Genomic DNA, 24,710 nt, shown 5'->3' with positions numbered 1-24,710 from the left:
CTGTGTCTCTCTCTGTCAAATAAATAAATAAAATCTTTAAAAAAAAAAAAAAAACCTGGATGAAACAAAAACGAATTACTTGAAAAACACAATTTGCCCAAACTCATACAAGAAGAAACAGATGTTCTGAAGAAAATGTACTTATTAAAGAAATCAATAATAACCTTCCAAAACAAAAAGCACTAGGCCCAGGTGGGTTCACTGGTGAATTCTACCAAGCATTTAAGAAGAAATTATACCAACTCTCTGCAATCTCTTCCAAAAAGCAGAAGTAGAGGGAATAATTCCTAATTGATTCTATGAGACCAAAACCAAAGAATTAAACTCAATATTAAAGAAGAAGAAAATTGGAAGACTGGTATTACCTGACATCAAGATTCACGATAAAGCCACAGTAATAAAGACAGAGTGCTACTGGTGAAAAAAACAGATGAATAGATCAACTCAACAGAATAGAGAGCCCAGTAATAGACCCACATAAGTACAGTGAACAGGTCTTGAACAAAGGAGGAAGGGCAATACACAAAGATAGTCTTTTCAACAAATAGTGTTGGAACAACTGGATACTCAAATTTAAAAAAAAAAGAAAATCCTACACGTAGACCTTAAATCCTTAACAAAAATTTATTCAAAATAGATCTCAGATGCAAATGTAAAATGCAAAACTATAAAACTCCTAGAAGATAATGTAGGGAAAAAACCTAGATGGCCTTGGGTATAGTGATGACTTTTCAGATACAACACCAAAGACATAATTCAGAAAAGAAATAATACCTAAGCTAGATTTCATTAAAATTCAAAATTTCTGCTCTGTGAAAGACAATGTCAAGACAATGAGAATACTAGACAAAGACTGGGAGAAAATATTTGTAAAAGACAAATGTAACCAAAGGACTGACACCTATTAGAATGGCCAAAATCCAAAATGCTGACACCAAACACTGGAGAGGACAAAGAACAACACAGACCTCCACTCATTGCTGATGAGAATGCAAAATGGTACAGCAACTTCAGAAGACACTTTGGAAGTTTCTTAATAACTAAATATACTCTTACCATTTAATCTAGCCAATTGTACTCCTTGATATTTTCCCAAATAAACTGATAACTATGGCCACATAAAATCCTGCAACAGATGTTTACAGCAGCTTTATTCATTCCAAAATTTGGATGCAACAATGATGACCTTCAGCATGTGAATGGATAAATAAAATGAGATATATCCAGACAATGGAATAATATTCAGCACTAAAAACATATGAGCTATCAAATAATGAGAAGACATATCAGAACCTTAACTACCTATTACTAAGTGTGAGAAGCCAAACTGAAAGACTACATACTATATGATTCCAACTCTATGACATTCTGGAAAAGACAAAACTATAGAGACAGTAAAAACACTGTCAGGATTTGGGGCGTGGGGTGGGGTGGGGAGGAAAGGATGAAAAGGCAGAGCACAGAGGATTTTTAGGGCAATAGAACTATTCTGTGTGATACTACAGTGGTGGATACATGTCATTTTACATTTGTTAAAACCCATAAAATGCATAGCACCAAGAGTGATCTCTAATGTAAACCACAAACTTTGGTTGATAATGACATGTCAATTTAGGTTCACTGACTCTAACAAATGTACCACTGTGATGCGGGATGTTGACAGTGTACATGTGTGGAGACAAGGATATGAGAATTATCTGTACTTCCTATTCAATTTTGTCTTGAACTTAAAATTTCTCTGTAAAATAAATTGATTAGTTAAAAAAAATTGAGTTAGAATAACACTCCTTGAAACTTATCTATAATCATTCACCATTTTACTCAAACGGCACTTCTATTAAATATTCATCACCTTTAACCAATAAAATCCAACACCCTTTCTGATATGCATCCCTTTGGCTCCTACTACTTTGAAATGGTCATTGTAAAAACGTATGTAACAAAAGGGTTCTAGGCAGAACTAACTTGCTGGCTCCCAAGAGATCACAATAGGCAAGGTGACCTCTCTAAGGTCTGCAACTCAAAATTCAAGTTAGTTAAGTTTCAAGAGTTGACTAGACTCAAGGTTGTCGATCCATTCTAACAAAATTCACAATTAACTAATATAGAAACCACAATAATTTTTCTATTAATAGCAAAAATGTCTGCATGTATCTCTTCCCAGCTTTCTCTCCTGAAGAAAGCCTGTTAAGTGGGAAGCCAAACTGTTATTACAGGGTTGTGTAACAAAGACTGCCAACTAAGAAATTTCAAAGTAATAATGAAGAAAAAACTCACCATTTTACAATACCATTACAACGGAGTAACGATTGATTCAGGTAAAAATCATCAATGAATACTAAAACCAGTGGGTATTATTTATTGATTACCTTTTAAAAAAAGATTTTATTTATTTGACAGAGAGAGAGCACAGAAGCAGGGGAAGTGGCAGGCAGAGGGAGATGGAGAAGCAGGCTCCCCACTAAGCAGGGAGCCCGACATAGGGCTGGATCCCAGGACACTGGGATCATGACCTGAGCCAAAGGCAGACGCTTAACTAACTGAGCCACCCAGGCACCCAATTACCTTTTTTTTTTTTAATGGCAAAATCTGGTGGGATCCATCTTAACCAAGTTCAAACTTCCATACATCAATAAGACAACTGACATCATGTGCCCCTGGATATGATATATGGAGAACACATGACCTATGGAGCATTTCTCCCAAGAATGGTTAATCTGAATCTAATTACATAAAAAATACAACTTATTAAAATAAGCAGACATAAAGGAAATATGAATATTAGTGTTAAATTCATTATATTTGGCTATGTAGGCTACTGTTGTTACTCTTAGAAAATATGAAATATTTGAGCGTGAAGGGATATGATCTCTGCAACTAACTCACAAATAGTTGAGGGGAAATATATATGTATAAAAGCAAACGGATAAATGAAATGTGGCAAAACGTAAAGGTAAATGATATGTGATTACTTGGTACACTATTCTTATAACTTTTTTGCAGATATGAAATTTTTCAACATAAAAACTTATAGAAGAGGTTGCTCACTGAGCATAAAATCTGGACAAAAAGATAATTCAAGGGAGGTACTGGCTGGCTCAGTGGGAAGCATGGACCTCTTAATTTCAGAACACAGATAATTCATACATTTAATGTAAGTATTTACATAGCAAAAAAAAAAATAACTGCACCAGAAATAAATAGGTTTCATCCTTGGGCTTAAAAAAAGCCCACTTTTGGGCACCTGGGTGGCTCAGTTGGTTAAGCGACTGCTTTCGGCTCAGGTCATGATCCTGGAGTCCCTGGATCGAGTCCCGCATCGGGCTCCCTGCTCGGCAGGGAGCCTGCTTCTCCCTCTGACCCTCCCCCCTCTCATGTGCTCTCTCTCTCTCATTCTCTCTGTCTCAAATAAATAAATAAAATCTTTAAAAAAAAAAAAAACCCACTTTTAAATGTAGATGATCACTGACAAGCTTACCCTTAATATGGCTATTTTCTATGAACCCATTATCACTATGTCATTTGCTAAAGTCCCCATTATTTAAATATTATCAATAGCACCAACCACATTACTGCCACATCTTTCTAACCAGAAACATCTTTTACTCATCCCATGTTAATTTAATTGAGATATTGTGGTTTAATTCTCTGAGAAAACATTTCTTTCCAATGTGTTTGATGAAATGATTGTGGTCACTGCTTAAGAAAATCCTTCATTTTTATCATGATACACTACTTTGGGTAATGTCTCAGCTGTATTTAGAAAAATGAATGACAGTTTGTCACACAATCAAGATAGAGAGAAGGGCACCCCAGGCAGAAGAAATAGTAAATTGGAGAAACAAAATACCACATCAAGTTTAAGGAATAAACAGTATGGTACTGATGAAATATATAATACTGGAGAACAGGATAAGACGGTGTTGTATGTCACACTAAAGTAAGCTTTAATTTTTTTTCTCAACAGGAAGGTCTCAAGCCACTGAGTCAAGAAATCAATTTAGTAGGTCACAATCAGCATTTTTTTTAATTAAGTGAAAAAGATGAGAATAGAACAGCACATAGAGTGTATCACTGGCAGTAAGGATAAATTTTTTTCATTGAACTTTTGTTTCCATTACAAATGTCTGTTTATATGTGTGTACTGGGTCACAGATGTAAAATCTATTCTTTTTGGTGAGTCATGGTCAAAATGAGATTTCAAAACCACTACTCTTGGGGCGCCTGGGTGGCTCAGTCAGTTAAGGGTCTGCCTTCGGCTCAGGTCATGATCTCACGGTCCTGGGATTGAGCCCGGCGTCGGGCTCCCTGCTCAGCAGACAGCCTGTTTCTTCCTCTCCCTCTGCTTACCGCTCTGCCTACTTGTGCTCTCTCTCTCTCTCTTTCAAATAAAGAAATAAAATCTTAAAAAAAAAAAAAAAGAAAAGAAAACCACTACTCTCCAGATGATGGAGACTCACTCATTGAAGTAAAAGTTTCAAGAAAGAATACGGTAAAATGTGTCTTTACAAAATCATGCTGGCAGTTAATACAAAGCAGCTTTTCAAGCTAATGGGAGTTCGAATTAAATTTAGTTACTCTCTGCCAGTATGTTTAAGGAGGACAGTACAATGTTAAAAAGAAAATAGAACACATCCTAAGTAGTAATTAAAAAGGGTATATTTTGGGTGCCTGGGTGGCTCAGATGGTTAAGCGTCTGCCTTCGGCTCAGGTCATGATCCCAGGGTCCTGGGATCGAGTCCCACATCGGGCTTTCCGCTCAGCGGGGAGCCTGCTTCTCCCTCTGCCTCTCTCTCTCTCTGTCTCTTATGAATAAATAAATAAAATCTTTAAAAAAAAATTTTAAAAAAAAAGGGTATATTTCATGCATGTTGGTTTCATTTGTTTTGTAGTTTCACACACACACCCAGATAAATTGTATATCACAAGGCACAATGAATTTCTTAATTTTACATGGATGAAATAGAATTTTTGGAAGTCAGTGATAAGGACAGTGATTAATTGGCAGAAAAACAGATCAGGGACAGAGAAAATTAACAAACTATTCCAAAAGGAGGAAAGAGAAAATGAGTGTCTGAAGCCACAGAGGATTTAAAAAAGAAAGAAAAAGAAAACAAATGTTAGGTTTGGAAGCATTTTAGGAGGTAGAAAACAATCTTAGTAAATGTTTATAGATTGGAGCAGGAGAAGGAGAAAAAGAAAAGCCAGAATGACTGAAATCTTAAAACAAGAAAAATGATTTTGAGAAGCAGTAAAGGATTTCCCTCAGGATTCTACACTACAATGCACAAGCTCCTCACTGTGGCATTTAAAGCATATGATGACAGGTCTGCAAGCTATTATATTTCAACTTCTCTTCATTGCACTGGCAGGCCTTGTTCCTAGGCAAACAATACCATTTCCACAAATATTAATAGTACTTTCTTATAAGGTATTAATGACTCCACAGTACTGAAAGACTTTGTATGATTCCAGACACTATAGTGTTAAATGTTATTTTATCACATCACATAGAACAGGTTCCTAAAAAGAAAAAAAAAGAATAAAAGTATTAGTTATTTTCTATTCACTTATAAAATTAAATCAAAAATGGTTTCATGATGAAAATATTCTGAGGATGATATTCAGGAATTTTAGTATTAACTAAAGGATGCAGTCTCCTGTCAGTCTGAGATCTGTGTTCCTTTCTTCTGAATTTCATGAGAAATTTAAGTAATGACTAAAAGCAAACATCGAATCACATAGTTGACTTGTCTTTAACTGCCAGAAATGACAAATTAAGACAATTCTTATAGAATTCCAAAGAACTACAGTTGACCCTTGATCAATACAGGCTTGAACTACACGGGTCAATTTATACACAAATTCTTTTCAATAAATATAAAATAGTACTGTAAGTCTATTTTCTCTTCCTTATGATTTTCTTAATAACATTTTTTTTTCTCTAGGTTACTTTACTGTGAGAACACGGTACCAAATATATATAACATACAAAACACGTGTTAATGTTCCGTTTATGTTATCAGTAAGGCTTCCAGTCAACAGTAGGCTATTGGCAATTAAGTTTTAGGGGAGTCCAAAGTTATACACAGATTTGATTATGCAGAGGGTCGGTGCCCCTAACTCCCACATTGTTCAAGGGTCATTGTAGTGAAAACTAATTTAAATCTTATTTCTCTTACCACCAATCATAAGCATCACTATGTCCCATAAGTAAATAAGTACAGCAGCAATTCTACTCTAGTATCTGGATTAGTTTTCTTAGTCATCTAAGAACTAAAAGGCAGTAAAATATTCCTAAACCTTCATATAGTCACTATGTAACCCAGTGATTAGGAATTTCCTTTAAATCCATGCTGAAACAGCCATGCTGAAACTCAACCGACATGGATAAACAACCAAGCTCACTATATGTACATAATGAGTGACCTTGTAGTCCCTTAAGTGAAATAATATGGGGAAGAATATCTACACAGTTGTTGCTCAATAAATAAGGAAGTTAATAAGGATTTGCTTTAAAAACAAACAAAAAACAAATTAAAAAAAAACAAAACAGCTATTGCTCCTGAAAGGAGATACAAACCTATAAAGAAAAAAAAAAAGTCTATTATTACTTTCCATTCAAATTTAAGGAGATATTCATTTATTTAAATATCCATGTGAATGCATAAACAGAGGTATCAAAGCTCCTTTCTCTACTACCAAAATATATACATATGCATCTAAACAAACTCAAATATCTATAAACACATATGGTGAACTAAAACATTATTAAAATATTTTAAGAATGTTACTAATCTACTGATTCCTCCTCGAAGAAGTTCATTCTCCTATTGAAAAAATTTATCTTAAGTGGTTTAAAAAAAGAGAGAGAGTATTCCATACTGGTTTAAAGTGCAAACCTAGGGGTCAAAAGCTTGTTTTGAATTATTTGGTAGCTTTGTGAACTGAGAAAGTTACCTAAAACACTCCTTACTTCAATTTCCTCATATATAAAACTGTTAGTTATAATTGGGGGGGGGGGAAATGGATAAATACATAGTTCCTTTCAAAAGTAATATATATAATCTACAAAAAAAATTAACAGTAGCTACCTTTGGTAATAAAAGAGTGATTTTTTTCTTTGTATTTTCCAAGTCTCCAAATTTTCTATAATAAAAATATACTCCTCAATCTTAGGGGTAAAAGCGATTTTTTTAAAAATTACATAATAGACAAAAAGTCCAACATACAATAAAAAATCACCCATCATACCAAGAACCAAGAAAATGACTTGAATGAAGAAAAGAACCAACAAAAGCCAACACTGAAATGAATTACATATTGCAATTGTCTAACAAAGATGTAAAAGCAGCCATCATGAAAATTCTTCATCAATTATAATTTCTCATGAAAAAGACAAATAAAATAGGAAATCCAAGCCAAGAATTAGAACTTATAAAAAGCAACCAATTAGAAATTATAGAACTGAAAACTATAATAAGAAAAAAAAACTTAATGGATGTGTTCAATAGTAAGAATTACAAAGGGCACAAATTAGTGAATTTGAGGACAGACCAAAAGAATTTACCCAATCTGAACAAAAGAGAAACATGACTAAAAAGAAACTAACAAAGACTCAAAGATCTATGGGGCAATAATAAAAGATTCAACCCCCATATCACTGAAGTCCCAGAAAGAAAGAAAGAGAGGGTGAAATTGAAAGAGTATTCATAAAAATAATGGCTGAAAACTTCCAAATTTGGAGAAAAACAAAAACCTACAGACTCAAGTGAGAACCTCAAAAAGGTAAATCCACAAAAATTACACCTTGCCACATCATCATTTCACATCTAAAAACAAAGGAAAAATCTTAAAAGCAACCACAAAGAAAGGATGCATTACCTATAAGGGAACATGAATTCAAATGACAGATTTCTCATATGAAACCACAAAGGGCAGACAAAAGTAACAAAAATTTTTCAAGAGCTCAAAGAAAAGTACTGTCAACCATGAATTCTATATCTGACAAAACTATCTTTCAAGAACGAAAGGGAAATAAAGACATAAGCAGGCAAAGGAACACTAAAACTCTGTAACTGGCATATGTACCCTTCAAAAATAGCCAAGGAAGTTCTTTCAGATGATAAAGGGAGGACTGCTGTAACATTAGGAAAGAAGAAAGAACAATGGAAAAAGCAAGAATATGGGTAAAAAATACAGACTCAATAGACTACCCTCTACGCAAGAAGTTTTAAAATCATAGTTGATAGGGGCGCCTGGGTGGCTCAGTTGGTTAAGCGACTGCCTTCGGCTCAGGTCATGATCCTGGAGTCCCTGGATCGAGTCCCGCATCGGGCTCCCTGCTCGGCAGGGAGTCTGCTTCGTCCTCTGACCCTATCCCCTCTCATGTGTTCTCTCTCTCTCATTCTCTCTCTCTCAAATAAATAAATAAAATCTTAAAAAAAATAAATAAAAAATAAATAAATAAATAAATAAATAAAATCATAGTTGATAGATGAAATAAAAATTATATAGGCAACCAAAAAAAAAAGTTAGAGTTCATCAAAGTCTTAAAAACCTCTGTATAAATAAATAAATAAATAAATATAAAATAAAATATAAAATAAAATAAAAACCTCTGTACATTGAAAGACACTATCAAGAGTGCAAAGGCAACACACAGAATGGAAGAAAATATCTGCAAACCACTTATCTGAAAAAGGATTGATATCAAGAATATATAAAGAAATCCTATAATTCAAGAGGAAAACAAACTGATTTAAAAATGGACAAAAGACTTCAACAGACATTTCTTTAAGTAAGATGCACAAATGGCCAATAAGCATATGAAAAGATGGTCATTCATTAGGGACATGTAAGTCAAAATCACAATAAGATAGCTCACATGGATAGCTATTATGAAGAAGAAGAAAAAAGAGGAGCAGAAGAAGGGAACAGAAAATTACAAGTAATGGTGAGAATGTGGAGCAACTGGAATCCTTGTGCATTGCTGGTGGGACTGTAAAATGGTACAGGCGCTATCACAGATGGTATGACAATTCCTCAAACACTTAAATACAGAATTACCATATGATCCAGCAATTTCACTTCTAGGTATATACTTAAAATGAAAGCAGGGACTTGAAAAAATATCTGTGCACCATGTTTGAGTAGCATCACTCACAAGAGCCAAAAGGCAGAAGCAATCCAAGTGTCCATCAGTAGGTAAATGCATAATCAAAATGTGGGAAAAGACTGGAATAGTATTCAGCCTTAAAAGGAAAATTTCAATAAATGCTACAACACAAACCTTATAGACATTATGCTAAGTGAAATAAATCAGTAATAAAAGAATATTTTACGATTCTACTTACATGAGGTACCTAGAGCAATCAAATTCATAAAAACAGAAAATAAAATAGTGGAAGCCAGAAACTGGGGGAAAGGGATATGGGAGTTAGTGTTTAATGGGTACTGAGTTTCAGTTGGGCAAGATGGAAAAGTTCTGGGGATGGATGGTGGTAACAGCTGCACAACAATGTGAATGTACTTTATGTCACAGAACTGTACGCTTAAAAATGGTTAAAATGGTAAATTTTATGTCATGTACATTTTAGCACAAGAGGAAAAAAATATTAACACCATCTGATTAGCTGTTCAATGTATGAAGAAAAAATATTCAAAACAATGATATTTACAAAGTGGGAGTAAAGGGGTCTAAATGGAAGGGTAGTTTCCACACTTCACTCAAACTGATAAACTGTTTTACCAATAGATTGCAGTAAGTTACATATGTATATTTTAATATCCAGAAAACCACCTAGAAACACTACGAAGTGATATATTTGAAAAGTATTATAAATAAATCAGGATGAAATACTAACAAATGCTCAAGTAATGCATAAAAAGAAAAGAGAAGTGCTTGGGTGGCACAGTTGGTTAAGCTTCTGCCTTCAGCTCAGGTCATGATCCCAGGGTCCTGGGAGTGAGCCCCGCATCAGGCTCCCTGCTCAGCGGGGAGTCTGCTTCTCCCTCTCCCTCTGCCTCTCCCCCTAGCTCATGCAAGCTCTCTTTCTTTAAAAAAAAAAAAAAAAAAAAAAAGAGAAATGAGTAAGACAGGAAAAAACAGAAAATGAAAACAAAATGGCAGAAGCCCTAAGAGCAAATGACATATCCAAATAAAGGGTTAGTATCCAAAATACATACAGAACTTGTAAAACTTAAACCCAAGAAACAAATAATCCAATCAAAAATGGGCAGAAGGCATGAACAGAGATTTCTCCAAAAAAGACATCCACATGGCCAAAAGACACATGAAAATAATGTTCATAATCACCATTAGGGAAATGCAAATCAAAACTACAACAAGCTATCACCTCACTCCTGTCAGAATGGCTAAAAGCAACAACACAAGAAACAAGAGGTGTTGGTGAGGATGTGGAAAAAAGGAACACTCCTGCACTGTTGGTGGAAATGCAAACACGTGCAGCCACTGTGGAAAACAGTATAGAGGTTCCTCAAAAGGTTAAAAAAAGAACTACCCTATGATCCAGCAACTGCACTACTGGGTATTTACCCAAAGAATACAAAAACACTAATTCAATGGGATACATGAACCCATGTGTTTATGGCAACATTATTTACAATAGCCAAGATATGGAAGCAGCCTGTGTCCATTGACTGAAGAATGAATGTGGTATTTATATACAATGGAATATTATTTAGCCATAAAAAGAATGAAATCTTGCCATTTGCAACAAAATGGATGGAGCTAGAGAGTATTATGCTAAGTGAAATAAGTCGGATAAAGATAAATACCATATGATTTCACTCATATGTGGAATTTAAGAAACAAAACAAAAGGGGAAAAAAGAGAACAAACCAAGAAACAGACTCTTACTTATAGAAAACTAATGGTTACCAGAGGTGAGGAAGGTGGGGAGGAGGGTGGGTTAAATAGGTGATGGGGAATAAGGAGTGCATTTGGAGTGATGAGCACCAGGTGGCATATGGAATTATTGAATCATTGTATTGTACACCTGGAACTAACACTGTATGTTAACTGGAATTAAAATAAAAACTTCTTTAAAAAGTAAGCTGTAACATATCAATAATTAAAATAAATGTAAATAGTTAAAATATGCCAAATAAAAGCAAATATTGGCAATGTGGACTTAAGAAAAAAATGACCCAACTACAGGCTGTTTATAATTAACTCACTTAAAATAAAAGGTGAAAAAGATGCACGTATACAAAATAAAAGCAGGAAGGGCTATATCAATTTTGGATAGACTTAAGAGCAAAGACAATTGCTAGAGAGAAAAGAGGAACATTATATAATGATAAAGGATGGGTCCAACAAGAATACATAACAATCCTAAATGGTACACACCAAACAAAATCCATGAAGAACTGATAAGAGCTAAAAGGAGAAATAGACAAATTCTCAGTTATGATTGGGAACTTCAAGACTTCATTCTCAGAGACTCACAGAAATACTAAACAGAAAATCAGCAAAGATTTAAAAGTTCTAAAGAGGGCGCCTGGGTGGCTCAGTTGGTTGGGCGACTGCCTTCGGCTCAGGTCATGATCCCAGGGTCCTGGGATCGAGTCCCACATCGGGCTCCCAGCTCGGCGGGAGGCCTGCTTCTCCCTCTCCCACTCTCCCTGCTTGTGTTCCTGCTCTCGCTGTCTCTGTCTCTGTCAAATAAATAAATAAAATCTTTTAAAAAAATAAATAAATAAATAAATAAAATAAAATAAAAGTTCTAAAGAACACAATCAACCAAAAGGACCTAATTAACTTCACCAAAAAACAGCCAAATACCCATTTTTTTTTCCCAAACATCCATAGACCCCTCACCAAAACAGACCATATCCAGGCCATAAAACAAATTTAAAAGTATTGAAATCATAAGAGTATATTCTCTGACCATAATGGACTCTACCTAGAAATCAGTAAGAGAAAGACAACTGGTAAGTCTCAAAACACTTGGAAATTAAACAACACACTTCTAAACAACCCAAGCATCAAAAAATAAGTCTCTAAGTAAAGTTAAAAAAGAAACATGGAATTGAGTAAAAATGAAAAGACAACACAGAAAAGACATCAAAGGATGTGGGATACAACTAAAGCAGTGCCAAGAGAAAAAGATATAGCATTAAATGCTTACATTAGCAAACAGAAAAGGTCTCAAATCAGTATCTTAAATTCCTACTTCAAGAAACTAGAAAAATGGAAGAAAATAAACCCAAAGCAATCAGAAGAGAAATAATAAAAATAAAAGCAAAAATCAACAAAACTGAAAAGAAAACCTTTGAAATCCTTTAAAAAAATAAAATTGATAAATCTTTAGCAAGACTGGCAAAACAAAAAGGAGAGAAGATACAAATTACCAATATCAGTAATAAAAGAAAGTATCACTGAACATTCTGGAGCCATTGAAAGGGTAATTAGGAAATAATAAAACAAGTTTAGGCTCCTAAATTAGATTAATTAGAAGAAATGAATCAGTTCCTCAATCAACCACATACAGATCTTCCTGTACTTACAACAGGGCTAGATCCAGCTAACCCATTTTAAGTTGAAAATATCACACATCAAAAATGCATTTAATGTACCTAAGCTACCAAACATCAGAGCTTAGCCTCGCCTACATTAAGCCTCCTCAGAACACTTACATTAGCCTACAGGTGGGCAAAATCATCTAATGTAGAAGTCTATTTTACTTAAAAAAAAAAAAAAAAGTGTTGAATATCTCATGTGATTTATTGAATACTGAAAGTCAAAAACAGAACAGTTGTAAGGGTACAGAATCCTTTTAAGTGTGATAGGTTGGACTTGTGGTAACCCTGTGATTGCATGGCTGACTAGGAGCTATGATTTGCTGCTGCTGCCCAGCATCGTAAGAGAGAATCTTACCACACATTGTTAGGCCTGGAAAAGATCAAAATTCAAAATCCAAGTATGGTTTTTACTGAATGTGTATCACTTTCACACCATCATAAAGTCAAAAAATCTTAAGTCAGGGACTGTTTGTGCTACCAAGATTCAACCAAAATAAATAAAAAAAATTAATAATCCCAAAACCATTAAAAAAAGGAATTCATAATCTTAATTCTCAAAAAAAGAAAAAAAAAATCCCAGGCTGAGATGTTTTCACCAGAGAATTCTACCAAATATTTAAAGAATACCAAAACTTCACAAACTCTTCCAAAGAGTAGAAAAGAAGGTAACGTGGCCTGCCTCATTCTGTGAGGCCAGTATTACCCAAATACTGAAATGAAACAAAGATATCACAAGAAAGATGCAGACCATATCTCTAAAGAACTTAGACACAAATTCTCAACAAATCAACAACCTAAATTCAGCAATATTTGAAAAATATTACATACCATAACCACATGGGATTTATTCCACATACGCAAGGAGTGTTCAACATTAAAAAAAAAAAGCATAATCTACAATATCAACAAGCTAAAGAAAAAAAGATCTCATCATATAAATTGACTCAGTAAAAGAATTTGGCAAAATCTATCACCCATTCATAATAAAATCTCTCAGTAAACTAGGAGGACAGGTGATCTACCTTGACTTGATAGAGCATCTACCCAACTACCCACCCCCCCCAAAAAAAAACGTACACTTGTCGTATTTAATGCTGAAATACTAAATGCTTTCCACCTAAAACAAGGAACAAAACAAGGATGTCTGCTGTTACCACTCTGAGTCGATACAGTACTAGAAGTTCTAGCCACTGCAGTAAGACAAGAAATAAAAGGCACAGAGATTAGAAAGAATACTGTAAAAAGCCTCTAAAAACTAAAAGGTAATTTTAGCAAGGTCAAAGAATACAGGACCAATGCAAAAATCAATCTTATTTCTATGTACTAATAATGAACATGTGGAAGCTGAAATACAAAACATAATATTCACAAAATTCCTCCATAGAAAACAAAAAAAGTTTAATTATAAATCTAACAAAAGGTGTACAATAGGATTTGTAGATATGGACAAGCTTGTTCTAAAATTTATATGTAAAGACACAAGCCTTTGAATAACTCAAACCATCTTGAAAGGTGAGAGGATCCACTCTACCTGATATTAGGGCTTACTACATAGCTATAGTAATCAAGAGTATGATATTAGCAGATGGAAACATATAAACCAATAGAACTCAAGAGAGAACCCAGAAGTAAACCCATACATATATGCCCAATTGACTTTTTATAAAAGTGCAAAAGCAATTCAAAAGAGGAAAGATATTTACTTTTTCAACAAATGGTGCTGGAGCAACTGGATATCCATAGGCAAAAATATGAACCTCAATTTAAATTTATCTTTTATAAAAATAAAATCAAAATAGATCATAGGCTTACCTATAAACCATTAAAGTATAAAGCTTTTATAAAGCTATCATAGTAGAAAATTTCTGAGACCTATGCTAGGTGAAGAGTTCTCAGACTTGCCTCCAAAAAGAAATATTAATAAATTAAGCCTCAACAAAATTAAAAACTTTTGCTCACAGAAAGACTTTGTTAAAAGGGAAAAAAAGATAAACTACAGAATGGGAGAAAGTATCTGCACATAGCAGACAAAGGAGTAATATTTAGAATTCTCAAAACTCAACAATAAAACAGTCCTACTGGAAAATGGGCAAAAGACATGAACAAACATTTCACCGAAGAGGATATACATATAGCAAATTAGCATATGAAAAGATATTCAACATCAGCCATTACGGAAATACAAATTAAAACATTAATAAGATCACTAGACATCTATGAGAAGAGCTTAAACAAAAATTTATGACAATATCAAATGTTTGTGAGAATACAGAGAACCTGGATTGCTCATACATTACTGGTGAGAATGTAAAAGGATACTGCCATTCTAAAAAACAGATTGGCAGTTTCTTATAAAACTGAACATGCAACTGCCACATAATCCAACAACTGCACTCTTGGATAATTCACTGGACAAAAATGAAAACTTATGTTCACACAAAAACATAAACACGAATGTTCATAACAGCTTTTTTTCCCTAATAGTCAAAACTGGAAATAACCCAATGGGTGAATGGCTAAACTGTCCTACATCCATACATGAAATACTCCTTAGCAAATGAAAAGGAACAAAGTATTGATATATGCAATGACTCAGATGAATCTTGAAGGAATTATGTTGAGTAACAAAGCCTAACCCCAAAAGGTTACATACTATGTGATTCCATCTGTACAACGTTGGGGGGGGGGGTTGTTTTTGCATAACATTTTTTGAAACGATAAAATGAAAAACAGGTTAGTGGCTGCCAGGAGTTAGAGATAAGGGAGAGGTGGAAGGAGGTGAGTTTGATTATAAAAGGGCAGCACAAGGAATCCAGTGGTGATGAAACTGTTCTGTATCTTTACTGTAGTGATGATTACATAAATCTACACATGTGATAAAACTGCACAGAACTAAATGCATGTTGAACACAGAGACACACACAATTTTATGCAGAACCAGTGAAATCAAGTATGTTAATTAAATCAATGTCAATTTCCTGGTTGTCATATCAGATGTTGCCACTGAGGAAAAAATGGGTGAAGGACACTTACTTTGTGTTATTTCTTACAACTAAATGTTAATCTACAATTAAAATAAAATGCAAAATAAAATGCAATTAAAAATCTGAGAGGTAAATCAATATTTAGGTAGGTAGATAGACATGGATGAGGAGAATATGGTGCAATAAGTGATATAAGTGTCTCAGCTGTGAACCCCCAGTCTAATGGGTTATACCTACAAAGAAGCCTTAAAAGAGTTAAGAAGAATCTCTAGGTCTTTACCTTAGGCTTCAGACAGATACGTAAAAGAAAAGGAATTTTAAAAAGTAATACTGAGAGAGCTTCCAGTTGGTGAACACATGGAGGTAGGAGAGTGGCTAGAAGAGTGGCATCCCCAGAGAGCATGGATGCTCTGTACCCTCTTCCACATACCTTGCCCAATGCTTCTCTTCCATTTGGTTGGAGTTATATATTTTGTAATAAGCTGATAATCTAGCTTGATAAAGCTTGATGAGTTGTTCATCTTATTGACACCCAGACAAAAAAAACAAACACATACACGCACACAAAAATGTGTAACACTGAATATTACAATAATGAACACAGAGTGAATACAGAAATTTTGCTGGAGTAATGTCTCCCCCACAGGATTTGCCATGGCTACCATCCATGGTCATATGTAGGATATTTTTCATGCTATAATAATCAGACATGCACCTAAATAATTTTTCCATCTTTCAACACACATAAGGACAAAAAAAAGAGAATCACTAACACATAAGGAAAGAAGGTAAAGTATAAGGAAAGTTTTTCTTTCCTACAGTGAAAGGTAGGAAATAAAAACACCCCGTTTCTCAAGTAGTAAATGTGCATCTGATCTGCATCAAAATCACCCAAAGCCATTTTTAAAGAGACAGGGTTATCCAGTGTATCAGTCAGCTCAGAATGCCATAACAGAAACCACAATGGATTGCTTAAACCACAGAAATTTATTTTCTCACAGTTCTGGAAGCTGAGTCCAAGATTAAAGTGTCAGAAGAGGTGCTTTTTAGTGAGGCCACTCTCCTTGGCTTCAGATGGCCACCTTGTCACTGTGAACTCACATGGCCTTTTCTCTGTGCATGTGCACTCCTGTGTCTCTTCCTCTTCTTATAAGGTCCAAAAGGATTATGGACCCCCCCTTATGACCGCATTTAATCTTAATCACCTCTTTAAAGGCCCTATACATATACAGCCACATTGGGACTTAGAGCTTCAACCAATGAGTTTTAGGGGGACAAAATTTAGTCCATAATACCCAGTGACCGGCCAGCCCTGAAGTGTGTTTTATATGAGAGCACATATATATGTGTGTGTATTATACTTAATGGAAGGGGGCAAGGCAAAGGAAAAAGTATAGTATTTGCATCAGAATTCCAATTCTATCAGTTTTCCTAACAATAAAAATGAGGAGAATATCTATTCTCACTGTAGAGCTGTGAGAATTAAAAGAAATAATCTATGTAAAGTGTCTAGCATATGGTAAAGGACTAGTCAAACCTGGGCCTCTGCCTTTCATCCCCCCCCCTCAAAATTAATTATAAATATTACTCAAATCTAAACATATCTGAAAAATTATGGGAACTGGATTCTGTCCCAGTTCTACCACTACCTAGCTATGTGACCTTAACCAAACCACCCTACTTCTGCATCTGGGCAGTCGGCCAGTCTGCTTCTGCATCTGGGCAATGAGAATTTCCTCTATCACTAAAATACTACGTATCTATGCATACCACTCATGACTATAATATCAAGCACCAATACTACAAAAGCTAATCAAATTTTCTATAAAACTCCAGTAAAAGAGGATTATGGTATGAAATTTCAATTTATTCTTTCAAATACTTTCATTCTTTAAACTCTTCCACAACTATCCTCCAATGTGAAAAATGTATCTGTACAACACATCTGTAAGGTTAATTTTATCATCTTCTCTATCATTAATGCTTCATCTTCCAAGTAGATTGTATATTCTTTTCATATTTTTGTTCCCCCAAATGTTCGTTGTTTTACTCACAAAAATCACTTAATCACTGAAATGCCTATAATCATACCCAAATCCTGTTGAGATATGATTAGACATATGGAGAAGTTATCAATAAATTGTATCTGACAACTGTTTTTAACTTAGCCCAGGACTGAAATGTATTGCGGGTGATTTCAAGATGAAACACCTACCACACATACACTGCACATTCAAACAATGAGCTATAACCAGCATCCATACTCCATAAACATGGTTTAAAATTAAGAAATCGGTCAGAAGCAAAATCTATTGTGAGGATACCTGAATCATTTAATGAAAAACAATTTACCAAGTTAAGCCTAAGGGAAGAACTTGTAAGTACTTGCCCTTTCTCCCACCTCATCCCTCACCACTCCTGGTATTACATGTAAATGAATAACACATGAGGTAGGTTGTTACTTAGGTGCCCTCAACATATCTCACCTCCCAGTATCGATGCCCTTGTACAGTCCCCACCCATACTAAATCTGAACTGGCTCACGTTATTATCACTGGCCATTGGAACATCAGCAAACACAAAGAACGCAGATGCTTGATAAGCGTTGGCACAGTGAGGCTTGTCCTCTTAAACTGTTCCCTCATGAAACCCAGCTTCCATGCTGTGGAGAAACTCAAGCTAATTAAGGGGGGAGGCTACATGGAGGCGGGTAAAGGGAAAGAGGCATATTCCCAGCTATCCACTAGCTAGGTGTTCCAGCCATCTCAGCTGAGGCATCAGATTTATGAATTAAGAAGCCACCTTAGATGTTACATACAGCCAACAGATGACACACGGAGCAGTCCCCATCAAGCCTTGCTCACCTTTTAGAATTAAAAGCAAATAAACATTGTTTTAGTTATAACTAAACACATGCAAGACAATTAGAACAGTTCTTGTTAGGTAGCAAGCAACCAAGAAATGTCAGCAGTAATAACGGTTATTGTTAATAATTATTATAAGTCTCACCCCCACCAATGTATTGTTTTGGGTATTAGAGCTGCTCTTAGAGGCATTCTCTCATTTTCCTAATGGCCAGTCAAGAGACAGGGGTAAAGCAACCAGAAAGGCCTACTTTTTGCTTTCCCTTTCTTCTTCCTAATTTATAGCTGTCCTTTTTCTTTTTTTCCCCTTCCCCAGCTCCACACACAGTGTGGAGCCCAACACAGGGCTCCAACTCAGACCGTGAGATCAAGACCTGAGCCAAGATCAAGAGTGGGACACTGAAACCACTGAGCTACCCAGGTACCCGTCCATTTTCTTTCTATCTCTTCCAATAATGTTTGCCTGGTTTCCCCGGAGTGCCTAATCAATGATCCAAACCAATTCTAGCCTTTGGCTGTGCTCTATATTCTCAGAAGCTACAGGCACTCCTTCCAGACCATTGGTAAATAATTAAGAGTTCAGTAGGACAGACTCTTCATTCAGGGTCAAAAGTTTATACTCCTTTAACTTGTAATTCTTTTTTACATGATAGAATCATTAGGCAAAGGGTGTGGGGACCAATAAGGTCTTGTTTAGAAAATAAATTAAGCAACAGGGATAACATACTTGCTACTTTTCCTAAAGACTTAGTGATCCTAATTATATAAATTTCTTGTTCTTTTAAAGCCCATGACATTTTGTTCATACTTCACTCAGATATTTATCTTAATCTAGCCTGAATCATAGTAGTTGGTTTACTTAACTTCCTATTAGATCTATAACTGCCCCGGAAGAGGGACTTGAGAAAATGAGCATCTTACTCATTTTTGTATCCCTTAAATTAAGCACCTACTACACTGCTCTACTATTCACACAAATACGGTAAAAAAAAAAAAAAAATCTGGGTCCTCCTCTGCAACCACTCTGTACTTAACTAATCTTTGCAATTCTCACCTCCCAAGTTTATTAAGAAATAATGACTCACCCATAATGCAATTAGTGACAAAGTTAATGAACGCTACATGTCCTAACATTCACCTCTAATAATTATTTGGCTTAATTAAGAATGATTTTATTTTTGTAGAGATATTCACGTGTTTTTTAAGGAAAAGGCATCATTTACATTCTTTATTTCCTTTTCCTTCAAGTTTCAGGCTTGAAAAGCCTGCATATTAGGTCCAGGCTAAGATCTATGACACCTGCCAGGCAAATAATACCAAAGGCAAAGCAAGCCTAGTGGAGGGTACAGCAAACTAGAGCTCAGAACTCACCTAGAAGGGGCAACCATAACTCAACTCTAGCAAGCTACAATCAAACAGGAACAGCAACCAGGTAGAGCCAAATCCTGTGATTTTGCAAGTGATGCTAGAAAGTGAGACTTCTTAAATGTGAAGTCTTCCTATTTTTAAATGGTGGCGACTAATTACTAAATGTTCCATATACACCAAGAGAAAGCAATATATGTATCTGTGCAGTGGATTCAGTCCAAGGGCATCCTGCTACTGCAGGCTCAGAGTTTAAAATCTCTACATATAATTGAAGGTGGACTAAGGGAACACACTCCTTTACTACTGGCCTCACCTCTAAAGCAAAGAAAGCAGGACCACTAAAAGCCAAGCCCATAAAATTAGAAGATGTACCAGTGACAAACTCCTTTAACTTTTTTCTCTCTTGAAAAACAAATCTGTTAGCAGTTTTAGATACAGAAGCTTCTACAGCATAAAAATACATAGGGAGAATTTTTTGCTTTTTAAATTTTTTTCCTCAAAACTTGCAAAAAGGAAAATATTCAAATAAATAGTTAAAATTGTACAAATTTTTCTGGCCTTAACCAAACTAATGAAAACGCTCAGTAATAAACATGAGACAATGACTCCCCATGCACATAGAAAAACAACGTACAAAATACTAATGGCCTTAATGTATTTGCACCTATCTATATATTGTCATTTGACTCTCTTCTGACCAACAGCACCAAACTAGCTGGATACAAGGCTGAACGCCATGACGAGGGAACCCTACTCTAACAAACCACTGTGGACTCAAACCTGTGACCTGAACCTCCTTAATATCATGCTATCCAATAACTAAGGTGACCACTCACTAGTAAATAAATATTCAGTTAGTCCAAAAGCATTTTTCTATACTTTTACAAAAGATTTGACATTATTTAACCAAGTCATTAAAGCCCTTTAAAAATAGGAATTTATAGAAAAGATCTGAACTTCATCTCTAAACCTACTTAACCTGCTGGAAGCCTTTATGAAGTCTTAATTTTTAATATAATTAATCATGGTAGATAGGCCTTTGGAGTTCAAACCATTCTTTAAAATAACTATTAGTGAGGGAGTCCCTGTACCAATAGAATTCATAGGCAATTTACTGACAATAAAATTATATTACTGTTACTTTGGGATACTATTTACTGAACATTTACTATGTGTCAGGCGCTGTGCTGAATACTTCCTTTTAACTGAACACTTACCATGTGCCAGGCACTGTGCTGAATACTTCCTGGTTCTCATTAAACCTTAAAAACGACCATATGACGGAAGTACCATTATTATCCCCATTTTACAGATGGGGAGACTGACCCTTCCAAGATCACACAGCTATAAGTGGCAGAGTCAGGATTCCAACCCAAATCTTGTCTAACTTCAGAATTTGCATGCTTAAACACTACACTGTATTGCCTCCAGTGACTCTGGGTTGATATCTAAGATAAAGAAAAGAGGGAAATTTGTACTTCTCGGTGACAAATTTAAAAAACATACTAGAGGGACACCTGGGTGGCTCAGTCGGTTAAGCGTCTGCCTTCAGCTCAGGTCATGATCCCAGGGTCCTGGGATCGAGTCCCACATCGGGCTTCCCGCTCCGCGGGGAGCCTGCTTCTCCCTCTGCCTCTCTATCTCTCATGAATAAATAAATAAATAAATCTTTAAAAAATAAATAAATAAATAAATAAATAACATACTAGAAATGGAGGATACTTTTCAGAACATGAACAATTCTCAGACACACAGTCATACAAATATTATTTTTATTCCCAAATACATATTAATAACGATGGAAATCTCAAACAATGGACTTCCCACAAACACAATTTCTCCTAAGTACTCATTCATGTTTATTATTAAAAATTTAATGGGAACACTCTATATTTTCTGCCCTGTTTTGCTGTGAACCTAAAACTGTTCTACAAAATAAACTTTTTAAAAAAAATTTAGAACTACAATATGCCAAATATGCCTAAAACAATTCAGTTATGAACACGGACATAAGACTATCTGCTTTCAGGATGAAAAGTTGCACTTTATTATAACCACAGTGCCAAGCATGTAATGAGCACTTAAATATTTAATTGATTCTTTCAAAAAGGCTTGAAGGTATGTAAACGGTGCTGTAAAATTCAAATTTTTAACACTCCCAGAACACCTTCAGAAGTCTATAACACTGGGCACCTGGGTGGCTCAGATGGTTAAGCGTCTGCCTTCGGCTCAGGTCATGATCCCAGGGTCCTGGGATCGAGTCCCGCATCGGGCTCCCTGCTCCTTGGGAGCCTGCTTCTCCCTCTGCCTCTCTCTCTCTCTCTCTCTCTGTCTCTCATGAATAAATAAATAAAATCTTTAAAAAAAAAAAAAGAAGTCTATAACACTAAGACATAATATGGTAAGTTGGAATAAAATTAGACAAAAAAATTAAACTCCTAATGACTATAAAGAGATGCAACACTGTTATACCATGGCTGACATAAATAAGGCTAATTTTACTTTTCCACCTTAAGTATCAAAAGATGTAGCCTGAAGACAAAAATAATTACAGAATCTTTTTCTAATTCATTTTGTTAAGTCCTCTCTAAATCCTCCAAAGCTTATCCAAAACAAACAAAAACTTTCAATTGTTCCGAGTGACTGTCAACATATGAACCAAATATTTTTTTCCTCTGATACACCACACCAAGGTTGTCAAAATCCTAAAGGTCAAATAATACTGATGTGAGGGATCTATAAAAACAGTTTTGCCATCTATTACCACTTCCCATCAACATTTACCTCTCATCAAGGTCCACCTTTATAAATATATACCTATGTTCACTTACCAAGGTAACAAGTAAGGAGAAGGAACTGACTGTATGAAAAAACCATTTGCCTTATATATTTTGCAATATACTGTCAAGACTACTTGTCAAATAGAACACTGTACTGGCCACCAAAAAAGTGTTGAAGTGTCAATTTTAGTTTACTTCAGAATTGTACTTACAAAGTCTCAACTATAAAAAATTACACTAATATTAATAAACGGGAATTCTGTGGCATAAGTTGCAGATACTATTAGAGGACGGGCCCTTAATCACACCAGTAATTCACAGAACTCCTTTCCTTTCTCGCTGACCCACATCTTCATATGTGATCCGAAGACTTTTCTGCATCGCTGTGCTTTCAAAGGCACGGGTTGGGATTTGCAGTGCCATAAAAACAAAGCATTCTGACCAGTGCATGTTTCAAATGGTATCAATACAATACTCATTCAAATACTTGTATATTCAAAGCTTCTTACTAATAATCTGGCTTCAACAGGGAGTGCACACACAGGTTAAAAGAGACTTTGACTGCCTTGGTAGCTGCAAGCTCAGCTGAATCCCAGGACGCAACCTCAATTTGGAAGAGGCAGAACTATATCCGGTTCTCAATGGATACACATTTTTCCCATGCTTCCCAATCTCAAAAACTTTACATCTTCCCAGAGTAACAATAAATATACAAAGACGCCAGGGAATATGCCCGTAGGGAAGATGAGTGATCAAATTAAATCCCTACGCAAGGAACCTGAAGCTTCATAACTTTTCAGAACAAATCACAGCTGAAAAAACGAGGTAAGTTTTCCCACTTGTTTCCAGGAGCCAGCTGCCCCAAACCCTGAACAGCTGTCTTGACTTACTGGTTAGTTGGAGGAGCAGTCAGCGGGATGGCCACCTCTTCTTCCTCGTATTCTGGTCCATCCAGAGAGTCACCTTCGTCCACTGTTCCCAGGCCCGCGCCCAAAGAGGGCAGCTGAGGAGGCGGCGGCAGAGGAGGGAATCCGCCGCCTGCCCCGAAGGTCTCAGCAGGCAACGGAGTGGTCCCCTTGGCGAGAGCCATCTCTCCTCCAGGTCCAGCGGCAGCACCAGCCACGCCAGCAGCAGCACCTCCCCCTGACAGTCCGGCTCCCCCCAGTGCTCCTGCCACAGACGCGGCTCCTAGGAACCCTGATCCCAAAGCGGCTCCGCCAGCCAGAGTCCCGGCCACTCCGGCCTCCGTCAGCCCAGAATAGGGGACGGCTGCCACTGGCAGGGCCGGGGGTATCTTCACCCTACACACTGCCGGATAGGCACTCGAGCCCGCCGCTGCGCCGCCTCCTGCTGCCCCGGCGGTCACCGAGCCGCCCTCCTCACTGCCGGCCTCGGCCGCCATCATGTTGAAGCCCGCTCTACTCTACCCTACCCTACTCGCCCGGGAGCCCCGGGGGCCACCAGGCCCGGGCTCCGAGCCGCCCCACCCAGGCGCGTTCCCCCTTCAGCTCCCCAGGCAGAGGAAACAACAACAAAAGGAGAGAGCCCGCCGCCGCGCCCCCTCCTCGGGCCACAGCCCAGGCTCCGGAGCTGCCCGGGTTACGGGAAGCGAAGTGGGCAAAAAACCCAACGCCTGCACAAACGCCGCCCCAAACCTTCACCTTACACACCCACACTCACGCACACACACACATGCACAGAAGTAAAAAACTTCCTGGCTGCACTAAAGAGGAAGGGAAGCACAGAGGAAGCGGCTGGGGCGGCTGCCGCTCCTTCAGCCACCGCCGCCGCCGCCGCCACCGCTTCTTCACCACCCTAGTTCCGGCCACCCCCACCGCAGCCACCGCCGGTGCCGCTGCTGGGGCTGGGGCCACTGCAGCCGCTTCATCCTCCACGGGGCTGGAGCTGGGAGGGGTGGGGAGAAAAGAGGAAGGGGGGCGGGGTAGCGGGGAAATCGACCGAACGGCTCCCAACCTGGAGCGCTCAGTGAAACCGACTAGAGAGAAAGGAAGGCGGGGCACCAGAGGAGGAGCCGAGGAAAGGAAGGGCGGGGGAGGAGGGCGAGGGCAACTTCTGCGCAGGCGCGTTCCTAGCCCGGGGGTGAGGGCACTGGGCCTGGAGGGAGGAAAAGGAAGAGTCGCGAGGGAAGGAAGCGGCGGGGTCGC

General features: G+C 37.0%; 1 protein-coding gene across 1 annotated transcript in view; it reads right to left on the bottom strand.

Annotated features, from left to right (window-relative positions):
• Window positions 1–24,330, bottom strand: part of RASA1 (RAS p21 protein activator 1) — a 107,456-nt gene extending 83,126 nt beyond the window's left edge. Inside the window, 1 exon segment of the mRNA XM_021701843.2 lies at window positions 23,436–24,330. Within this exon segment, the coding sequence (XP_021557518.1) occupies window positions 23,436–23,950 (515 nt within the window). The 5' untranslated portion in view covers window positions 23,951–24,330.
• Window positions 24,331–24,710: the final 380 nt, after the last annotated feature.

This window comes from Neomonachus schauinslandi, chromosome 7, assembly GCF_002201575.2.
Source record: "Neomonachus schauinslandi chromosome 7, ASM220157v2, whole genome shotgun sequence".
Classification (NCBI taxonomy): Eukaryota; Metazoa; Chordata; class Mammalia; order Carnivora; family Phocidae; genus Neomonachus; species Neomonachus schauinslandi.
Note: the sequence above shows the minus strand (reverse complement) of the source record. Positions and strands in the feature narration are given on the sequence as shown.